The following is a 10913-nucleotide window of genomic DNA, read 5'->3' on the forward strand; positions in this document are numbered from 1 at the left end:
AAATGTGCATGGTCAAAATGGTAGCAATGGAAATAAAAAAAGAAATCCCAATCTATCATAAAGGAATGTCAGTATAAATACATGATAATGTATAAATATAAATGAAAAATAAAATAAATATCTTCATGTGATGGTCTTGGAAATACAAAGAAATGTGAAATTTATAAGGACAGAATAAACATTTTAAGTATATTTGGGAAAGAAAAATAGAGATGACATTTTTAACAGTTTTCTTTTACATTCCCCTGGCTTTGTGTTAAGTTAAAGGAGCACTTCACCCTTTTTCAACCTTATATTCATATACCTGGTCCTCACAAATGCTCATAAGATTTTCATTATTATTAATTTTCATCTACTTTCTTTGCGTCTCATTGGTGGACAATGGACAGTAGAGAAACCTGCCTACCAACGACATCATAATTGGGGATTCCATGCTAATATATATATACACTTTCTCTTCCTGCAAAGTTAGCGTGCTGAAATAGAAGCCTTAGTTATGGCATTGATAAAAAATGTATCTTGTTTGAAAATAATGAGCACTAGTGAGGACCAATTGTAATGAAGGTAGGCTGAAAATGGCTGAGGTGGTCCTTTAAATCAGTGGTTCCCAACCTGTGGTCCCGACCCCCAGGGGGGTCCCCACATGATATTGGGCGGGGTCCCCAGATGACAGTAAAGTGACAATTTAAGGACTTTTAATACCTTTTCAAAAAATGAAAGGAAAAAAAGACCATTAATGCATTAAAAGTAATCAACAAACTACTATAAAAACTGGTCAAACATTGGCCAATATAAGAAAGCGGCAAGAATTGTGAAAATAGCCGATCTACAAGCTCACAACACCTCGCGTTGTGAGGCGTTGTGAGCTTGTAGATCGGCTATTTTCCACAATATTTATCTGTGGAACCGAGTCAAACTAAATGTAATGCCTCAACTCCTACAATTCCTACAAGTGCTTGTCATTTCAAATTCAAGATTATTTTGGGGGGTCAGAGCCTGAAAAGGTTGAGAACCACTGCTTTAAATTACATTAAAATATCTTTATAGTTATAGTTCTCTTTACAAAATGCAGCGAATTAAGGGGGGGGATCAGGAAAAATGAACTAGCGTTTCCTTATATTCTGTGTTTTTGAAGAATACATTTGTAATAGTTTATGATGGAAAATCTCAAACACTAGCAATGTTAATTTCAGTAAATCTGTGATAAGACCAAAGGCTGTTCATATACGTAACATCAAAAACAACAACCTTCCTCAAGCCATTCTGTGAATAAATATGCCCAAATAGAGTGAAAATAAACTTGTATAAAAAAGGTCCTTGGAAGGAATGACAATCTTTTCTGCACACATAATCTAGGCTGAAGCAAAAAGTGACAAATGTGTACTAAGCTACCGGTGAAAAGTACAAATTTCTTTCTCATATATTTACATAAAATAAACTGATTACACAATTGTTTCTAGGTTGCAACGTGTTTCTCCCACACCACTGACAAAATATGCAGACGTCAACTTGTCTCTGTCAGTAAAAATAGTCATATTATTTACAAATTGGCCATACTAAGTAATCCAATTCGATTTATAATCTTTCTTGTTTCCAGTAATACAAACAAAAACTCAGACTCAGAAAGCATACAACGACTGTTAAAAATGTGTCTTCAAGTCTAGTTGGAATAACACTGACATGATTGAATGCAATTCTTGCATAAATCCCGTACAGGTAACCATTATTTCATTATTCACTTACAGAAAATCATTACCTTATCCGTGACTGATTTGGCAGTTGTGCGCATCATTGTCCTTGAGGACAAAGATCATGGCAGAAAGCACCCTGTCATTGGACGCTGGATATGACAGCAACAATTTTCCATATTGAAGTGGGAAAAATAAAGTCTTTGGCAAAATATAATTCTCTAATCAAATTCCTGACTTAAACAGCAATCTTTGGATCTTTACAAATGGCCGCCTGTGTGTGATGACACGTCAAACCATTGCAGTGCAGGAACAAACATTGGCACTTAAACTAAATCTGTGATAAGACGTATTATTGGTATCATTCATTGGCATTTTTTAGTAGATGGTCTGTATTGCAGCTGATCTCTTGTTAACCAGTGGTCCATGGCTAGTGGCTAGTTTTCTAGTTGGTGTCATATAGTGTTACTGTTTGACAGCTAACTGGCTGCTAGCTGATTCCTAGCTGCCACTAGCTTGTGTCTGGTCAACACTAGCTGCTCGCACCGCTTTCACCAGTGCTCCAGGTGAAGGTCCATGGCAGAGTTCAAGTTAATGTCATCCAGGAACTCTGTATTGAAGATACTGGGCCCGTTCGGTGGAGCGACATGGAAGGCCGTGGCAGAGCTAGGTGGCGTCAGGTCCAGCCATTCCATTGTCTCCCACGAGGACTCACCAAAGGTCATGCCGGTCATCCCCTGTTGATCGGCAACGGGGGACACCTTGCTGTTGATGGGGGACAGTGGGTTTGGAGCGTCCATCAGGTCTCTGTGAGCCAGGAGCTTGTCCTGGTGGGCATGTTGAGGATGGTGGTGGTGATGGTGGTGGTGGTGGTGGTGGTTATGTGGACTGGCGTAACCTTCTCCCCCGCCGTTCCGCTCGTCTTCCTGCCCTCCGTCCTCGGCGGCCATTTTGAGAAGGGCCACCTCGCCTCCCCGGCCGACGGGACCGCCCAGCAGGGTCTCCAGGTGGCTGTCGGCCATGTGATTGGACGGGTGGTCGTACGGGAGCTGGGAGGGGGACAGGTGAGCGTAGTGTCTGTGGAACTTTGGGACGACGAGGCCGGCACTCCCTGGGGACACAGTAATGTGAGGGACAACTTTGGTTATAGAAGACCTCTCCCTCTCTTCTCTGGCGTTAGCTGGCATCTCTTGAACAGAAAGGGAGGGGGATTGAGGGTCACAGCAACAGAGTGGGATTTAATATAATGCCAGCCACACCGTCATTAAATCAAAACTACTCTTAACCCATTAAGACCTGGAAATGTGTCATTTTTTGATTTGAGCTAAAAGCATTATTTTACACTTTGGGCTATTCAAAAATAGCAGATCTACAAGCTCATAGCGCGGCACCGAGTGCCGCGCTACGAGCTTGTAGATCTGCTATTTTTGAAAAATCGGGAAAATGTGTGCAAATCTTTAAATATATATATTTTTAAAACGAACATTTTTAACTCAAATCTTTGCTTCTGGGGGGTCCCTGGAACAACATATTTTGATGGGGGTCCGTGGCCAAATACATACCATTTTGGGGGTCCTTGACATGAAAAAGATTGAGCACCACTGATATAGAAACATTTGTTTTTTCAGAATACTGTTGAGATTTAGGAGACATGTAGAATCGACTTCAGGTCTCAATGGGTTAACAAAGTGACTAAACTCAAATGAGATGGAGTATCGTAGGCCTCGACTCACCTCCACTCTCTATGAGCACGTCCAAAAGTTCGTCCATCTGCTGACTTCTGGTCAGTTGCTGAAAATCGGAATAGAAACAGTTAAAACGTCTATCAACACACAGCCTTCATATGTAATCCGAATTATCAACACGTTTCAAGCCGATTCTCTTCTCGCCATGAAATTCACAAGCGAAGCGTCAAGCCATCAAAGAGACCAACTTAAACTTAATGAAGGGTGAAAGGTGAAGTGCAATGAACAAAGTGGTGCGTAACGGGGTGATGCACAGAAAAATGATAGGAAAGAAACAGGGGTGAACTGATATTAAAGCAACGCCAGTACGTTTTTTTTTTTTTTAATCATAATTTGGCCAGCCATCATCTAATGCATTTTTTTTGCATGGATTGGAATTTACCTGCTTGACTGCATCCTCATAGCATGGGGGCTGTCTTAAGTCTGACGCAGCTGATTCTGAGCTACTGAAGGCAGAGACCTGGCACTTTTGGCCACCTTGCCGATGAGAGGGCAATATTGACATCTAGTACATGAAAAATAGGTTAAAAGTTAAATCAGCCTACCAATTGGAGAAGGGGAGCTTTTCTAGGATAGAATGAGAGAGTACTGTTAGACAGTGTAGATTACAAACGCAGAATGAAACACGAATAAAGCCCTAGTGATGAAATCACTAGGGCACCCTTAAAGTGATCCCTAACTTCTTTTTTTTTTAAATATATGAAGAAGTAATGGTTGGCGTTGTGAACAACAGAGTTTTTTTTGTAAACATGAAACAATGTGATAAAGCAGGCAAACTGTCCAAAGAACAGAGGTATGATGGAGGTACAGTAACAATGAACCGCTATGGAGGAGGACTAGTGTACAGGGTTCAGAGAAAGGCAACACATTAATAGAAAGAGAAAAAATGGTTAAGGGAACGTGAGGAGGTGATCCAGCAAAGTATCAACACGAAAACTACTACATAGCTCTTTTCTGAACTTCTTACCTTTTGCATATTAGAAGGATTGGCCTTGGCTGCAGCTCTGGGGTTAAGACCACATTCAGATGAGTTGGGATAGACTCCCTGGAGGCTTCTTTGGTTAGAAGGGTACGAACAATTCACGGGCTGGACTCCACTCTTCTGCTGGATCTGGAGCCGGGGACAGACAGTAAGTCGTGGACCAAAAAGTACTCAAATTCTTTACTTGAGTAAAAGTACCAATACTGCAATATAAAAATACTCTGTTACAAGTAAAAGTCCAGAAATTTACTTGAGTAAAAGTACAAAAGTATTGGCATCAAAATGTACTTAAAGTATCAAAAGTAAAAGTACTATATATTAGAAAATAGCAGATCTGCAAGCTCACAACGCGTCGCATCGCGACGCGTTGTGAGCTTGTAGATCGGCTATTTTCAAATAGCCAAGGTATAAAATAGGGCTAAATTGGTAAATGTATGTTTTATAATGTAATAATTTATATCTGAAAAAAGTAACTAGTAACTAAAGTTTTCAAATAATTGTAGTGGAGTAAAAGTACAACATTTGCCTCTGAGATGTAGTGGAGTAGAAGTAAAAGTATTGGAAATTGGAAATACTCAAGTAAAGTACAAATACCTCAAAATTGTACTTAAGTACAGTACTTAGGTAAAAGTACTTTCCACCACTGTATGTCATATAACAGAACACAGCGGGAAGGGAGTGAATTAGAGCTGCTACACCGAGCACAGAGTTACATGGTAATAGTAGCAATACTATCAGAATTATAATTAAACTATAATTAATTGGAAAAAAAAATACAAATAATAATAAAAATATAAATTGAAAAAAATACAAATAATAATATAAATATGAACTCGCAGAGACTGCAATTATTTTAACAAGAGAAGAGTGGGGTCCAAAATTGACTTCTAATCAAGGCATTCTTGAGTTTGGTTCAGATGTGCTAAATCTTCCACTATACTCAGACTCAGAATCCTGACATTAATTTATTTATTTGCAAGAACAATACACGTTCGAGCTCAGGGAAAAAATAATGGCAAGAAAAATGTGTGACGACATATGCCGTTTAACCTGGAACGCATCTGTGTCACATTAGATTTCTTTGGCTATTCAAAAATAGCAGATATACAAGCTCATAGCGGTATGAGCTTGTAGATCTGCTATTTTTGAAAAATCTTGAAAAAATATATATTTTATTTTTTTCCAAAAACTGTTAGGATTTAGATTTTTTTTAAGAATCGCCTCAGGTCTTAATGGTTTAAATCGTGATGGAAATATTCTATATAATAATTAATAATAATTAGATTTTCTTTGTTCAGCTGTACTTCTGAGGATTCTAACATTATTGCAAACCGTAGACATATATACCTGCATGTTCCGGGCCCTGGCGTTGCCCTGGGGGAGAAGAGGGTGACTGCAACCTTCCCTGCCCAACGGAGACAGCAGGTACGGGTTGCTGGGGGAGGAGGGCCGGGGACTGCCGGAGGAGGGGTTTCCACTGGGAGAGTCTTGAGGGGAGCACTGGGGACTGAGGAAAGCGGACATTGTGGAGGGGCTGCCAGAGGAGGGGGCCGTCGTGTCCATGCAGCGGGCCCCGGCAGGGCCCCCCATGCTGGATAGGGAGCCGCCGCCGCCGCCGCAGTGTCCCATGTCGTCCATGCAGCTCCCAGGAGGAGGGCTCTTCAGCTGCTTGGGAGAGGAGAGAGGGCAGCTGGAGCCGAGGGCCATGGGCTCCTGCTTGATGGTCACGCCGAAGAAGTGCTGGCCCATCATGGCCGCCGGCGTCTGCGGGTGATGCATGGAGGGGTGGCGGGGCTGAGATGTCGGGGGGGCGGCGTCCTGTGTCGCTCCGTAGCAGCGCTTCCTCTTGTGGAGCTGCATCTTCAGTTCTTCAACCTGACAAACGCAGAGCTACTTGATTAAGTACGTTGCGTCATAGCGTGGAAATGTACTGTCATACTTGTGTGCAGTGGTGGAAAGTAACTAAGTACATTTACTTAAGTACTGCACATGAGTAAAATTTGGAGGTATTTATTTGTACTTTACTTGAGTATTTCCAATTTCCAATTGTTGCCAATACGTTTACTTCTACTCCACTACATCTCAGATCTAAATATTGTACTTTTACTCCACTACTACTAATAATTTGAAAACTTTAGTTTCTTGTTTGTAGATTGCGATTATTATTACAAAACATACATTAACCACTTCAGCCCTATATACATTTCGGCTATTTGAAAATAGCCGATCTACACGCTCACAATGCGTCGCGATGCGACGCATTGTGAGCTTGTAGATCTGCTATTTTCAAAAGATTTGTATACATTTGAAAACTTTAAATGGGACATTCTGCATAATGAGTACTTTAACTTTTGGTACTTTAAGCACATTTTGATGCCAATACTTTTGTACTTTTACTCAAGCACATTTTGAATTCCGGACTTTCACTTGTAACAGAGTATTTCTACATTGCAGTTGTTGATTGATTTAATCTAAAGGCAACGTCAAGCACTCCGCCACCTGTCTCTGTTCCTGGTGCAGCTTCCACGTGAGTTCCTCGATCACCTTCTGCTTCTCCACCAGCATCTTGTCCTTCTCCGCCTCCAAACCGTCCGCGCCTCCTCCTCCTCCGCCCTCCCCTCCTCCGCGCGGCGGGCCTTCTTCCGAGCTGAGCTGGGCCGGGGACGGCTGCTGGAGCGAGAACTGCGGCGGGGAGGACATGGGCACGTCGCTGAAGCTGTCCGGGAGCGAGCCGCTGAGCGACAGGTCCGAGGAGGCCGGGGAGACGGGCGGCGTGGAGGAGGTGCTGGGGTAAGGGTAGTAGCCTCCCTGGGAGAGCGCGCCCGAGGAGGAGGAGGGCGGCGACTGGTAGGAGGACAGGGACCCCGTGGGGGTGACGGGGAAGGTCATGGTGGTGATGTCGCTCGAGCCCGACGGCGAGGAGCCGGCGTTGGAGTCCCTGAAGGGCCGGAGTCTCTCGATGAGAGCGGTCTTCGTGCCGGAGACGGGCATGCCGCGGATACGCAGCTGCTGCCTAAGCTCTGACACCTAGTACAGACAGAGAGAGAGAGATCTTTAATTACATGGACGAGCTCAAATAACCCTGGCATCTGTCGATTTGATATTGTGATATTTACAGTGCAGCATTTGAGTTGTGTACCTTCAGGTCGTCCAGATTGGCCGGCAGAGGGCCAGGTTTGACAGGTGAGATGGTAGTTTGATTGGGGTACGCGGTCTTGGACGGAGACGAAGAGGAGCTGCTGTGGACCACGCCGGCGGGGCCATTGGAGCTACAGCCTGTTAGCTGATCACTGGCCGCTCTGCCAAGGGAGAAGGTTCAAGGTGATTTGTCACAATTACAGAAGGTAGCAACATTCATTGCCGGTAGTGAAATGAAGTGTGGGAGAGTTATTAATTACACTGGCGTACGTAAAACACAAATAATTTCATGGACGATCTAATGGGAGGGTTTCCAGAACCTTTCCCATGTCATGGACCGCCAAATAGCCATAGCCAAATGTTGAAATGGCTTTCATGTATTATTATTAAAAAAATTATAGCAAAAATAGCCGGTCTACAAGCTTACAACATGTCATCTTGTGATGCATTGTGAGCGTGTACATCTGCTATTTTTGCGTACAATTTGCGACGATAGTATGCACATTTTTGACACCCATGAGTGAATGCTCAAAATTTGAATTGAAATTTAAAATATTTTATATATTTTATAATTTTCTTCTCGTTTACCATTGCCCCCCCCCCACTTTGAAAAACCACTGGTCTAATCCATTCACTGTTTTTGATGGCAGGTTTTGAACTCACTTCTGACTCTGGGCGGGCGGGTGCAGTGGCTGGTAGCTGAAACTGGGCTGCCGCTGATGAGCCTGATGGGCCTGCTGTGCGTGCTGCTGGGTGTGCGCGTGCTGCTGGGAGTGGTGCGTGTGCGACTGTGCGTGAGCGTGCTTCTGCTGGCTGAGAATCTGCAGCTGCAGGAAGAGCTGCTGCTGCTGCAGGAGGCGGGCGTAGGCCGAGTCCATGGGCGGAGGGGACTTCTCCGCCTTCTGGTCCGGAGGAATGTACTGGTGGTACTTCAGCTTCTTCACCTTGGGCTTCACATCTTTGGGCTTCTTGTGTCGGTTCTTGTCCGACGTCTTGGACTGGTGAAGGAGAAAGGGGGGGGGGGGGGGGGGTTCAAGGGTCAATTTCTTACGAGTGTGTGAACATGTACATTTCCGCCCAAATGGAAAAGCTAATAAAAACAACGGGCTTGTGAAGACATCTCACATGACTGTGTGAATTAAGGGAAGTCTTTGAAGTTGGTCTGACCTTGACAATGGCAGGAACAGGTATGGGTGGAGTCGTCTGGCAGCCGTTGGCACCCGACATGCCCTCATCCTGGCTTTGATCAGGTGGGTCTCTGGACGGACCTCCCTGTTCAAAGAATTAGAAGTAGTAAAATTTGTCTCTCGACACAATTTTCAACAGTCTACATCGGAAATGCTGAAAATTGTGTAGAAAATAAATAGGCTGTCTAACCCCCCTATTGTGGAATGCATGTCTGGCTTGAGAGACTAAAGAAGAAGAGATAAATGTTGCAAGATCTGCTAAATTAAAAAAGTTAATGATTGTGCCTGTACACACTGTAAAAGTGTTCATATATCAATTTGTAACTCCGAGCAAGAGATAAATTAACACGGAGGATTTTACAGTGTATTATCTGGAATATCAGCTACAGATGGTTCTACTTCCTTTTAAGAGTTGATGGACAGACCCACTTAGCCCTTCTCTTCACCTTCTCATATTCACCCACTGTTCTTTCTGTCTACTATTCCCTGATGCAACAGTAAGTAATAACTAAAAAGCTGAAGGAAGAAGAAGGGGGGGAAAAGAACACTAAACCAAACATATAGACTTCTGAAGAAGATTTGGACCCAGCGAAAGCTTTGAAACGCCTGATGAATTGCTTTGGTTATTGTGTTTGTCATCGATGTCGAATCTCACGGACTGCCTGCAGTTTGAGCGTCACGCTGGATTACTGTGATTGGTCGAAGAAACATGAATTCCAAAGCGGCTACATAAGAACGTCTGAACCTCTCGGGAATCGAGGTCATGCGGGAAAATGAAATGTTCAGCAAAATGTATTAAAACTCCAGACCGAGCCTTATAAAACATGACATGTTTATGCGCACACATTTTAAAATGCTGTGTACCTTCTAAGTAGCATTTCGGAGGGAATCAATTTCACTTGCGCGGACAGCATTTGCAGAGGAATTCTGACAAGCATGCCCAATCAATCATATATTTTGACATTGCCATGAGTTTTATCGTACCCCTCATGTCTGGCAAATGCACTGGCAGAATGCTAATACAAAGTGTGAATTGGACAGCAAACAAAACTGCATTTTTTTTTCTCCGTTTAAAACCGAGGTCCACTGACGTTATACATTTTCTACAGTATTCTGAAATGTCCAAACAAACAGTTCCAACTGTCGTTGGATAGCCAGACTTTGTCAATTAAACGGGAACATGTCACAGGTGAGAATAATAAGGAGTTAGAAAACAACAACGTTCTGGTGGTTGTTTCAATCAAGGGACCGTTGGGATGACGTCACCAGTGGAAGGTAGACAGTCTGGAATGCGGAGACTTGTGTTGTTTGACAGAGCCAACAGCATTACTCAGAGTGACACATAGGGTGCTAGGCAGGAAAATGGCACTTGCCTAGGTATATACTCATGGTCGCCAGAGACCACGGAACATCAGGGGAAGATAGTGTAGGTCTTCATGCCGCCATACGAGGGCAGTATAACCAAAGCCTTTATGGACTGTATGCCATCGTAGGCATCAGTTTATACGAGTCACCAACTGTCTGAGGTGAGATTCTTCTTTTCAACGACAGAGGAAGACGTCAGAAGAAGGACTAAACCACTTGAACCTTAGCGTCCCTATTCTGGGCGTGACATAATAGGCGAACATGAGTAAAATAAAAAAAACTGATCTGCAAGCTCATAACGCGAGTTGCAGCTATTTTCAGCGAAGAGATTTGGTGTCGATGGGAGACAATGAGGGTTAGACCCCTGGGGGACCCCAGTCAACAAAGTATGCAGGGTTTCAGTAGTTAAAAAAACACAGAAAGATAAACAAGGCCAACAGATTTGGGGGTCCTTGACATGAAAAAGTTTGAGAACCGAGAGAGACAGAGAGAGACAGAGAGAGAGAGAGAGAGAGAGAGAGAGAGAGAGAGAGAGAGAGAGAGAGAGAGAGAGAGAGAGAGAGAGAGAGAGAGAGAGACAACAGTTCTCTCTCACCTGTCTTGGGCTGGTGAGGGCAGGAGAGGAGGAAGAGGAGGGCGCGCTGCCAACGGCCTCAGACGAAGGGCAGGCTGATCCCTGTGACTCATCACTGTGATGCTGCTCGGGAGACAGGCTGTCACTGCTGCTGTCCTCCTCGAAGGCATACGAGTCCTCTTGCTTAGGGAACTTACCATGGTTTACTAGAGAGAGAGAGAGAGACAGAGGTAA

General features: G+C 43.7%; 1 protein-coding gene across 5 annotated transcripts in view; it reads right to left on the reverse strand.

Moving 5' to 3' along the window:
* Positions 1–892: 892 nt before the first annotated feature.
* myocd (myocardin) overlaps positions 893–10913 on the reverse strand; it is a 31881-nt gene continuing 21860 nt past the window's right edge. For 2 of the 5 annotated variants that reach the window (XM_080454515.1, XM_080454514.1), the window contains 10 exons: positions 10701–10885; positions 8721–8825; positions 8217–8551; positions 7555–7714; positions 6915–7442; positions 5763–6290; positions 4401–4544; positions 3816–3938; positions 3422–3479; positions 893–2877 (listed from right to left, as the gene is read on the reverse strand). In XM_080454515.1, coding sequence (XP_080310641.1) covers positions 2240–2877; positions 3422–3479; positions 3816–3938; positions 4401–4544; positions 5763–6290; positions 6915–7442; positions 7555–7714; positions 8217–8551; positions 8721–8825; positions 10701–10885 — 2804 coding nt within the window. In that variant the 3' untranslated portion in view covers positions 893–2239. The remainder of the gene's footprint in view (positions 2878–3421; positions 3480–3815; positions 3939–4400; positions 4545–5762; positions 6291–6914; positions 7443–7554; positions 7715–8216; positions 8552–8720; positions 8826–10700; positions 10886–10913) is intronic. The other 3 variants (XM_080454516.1, XM_080454518.1, XM_080454517.1) reach the window with 3 other exon arrangements.

The sequence above is a fragment of the Gymnoscopelus braueri genome, assembly GCF_963280865.1.
Source record: "Gymnoscopelus braueri genome assembly, chromosome: 17".
Classification (NCBI taxonomy): domain Eukaryota; kingdom Metazoa; phylum Chordata; class Actinopteri; order Myctophiformes; family Myctophidae; genus Gymnoscopelus; species Gymnoscopelus braueri.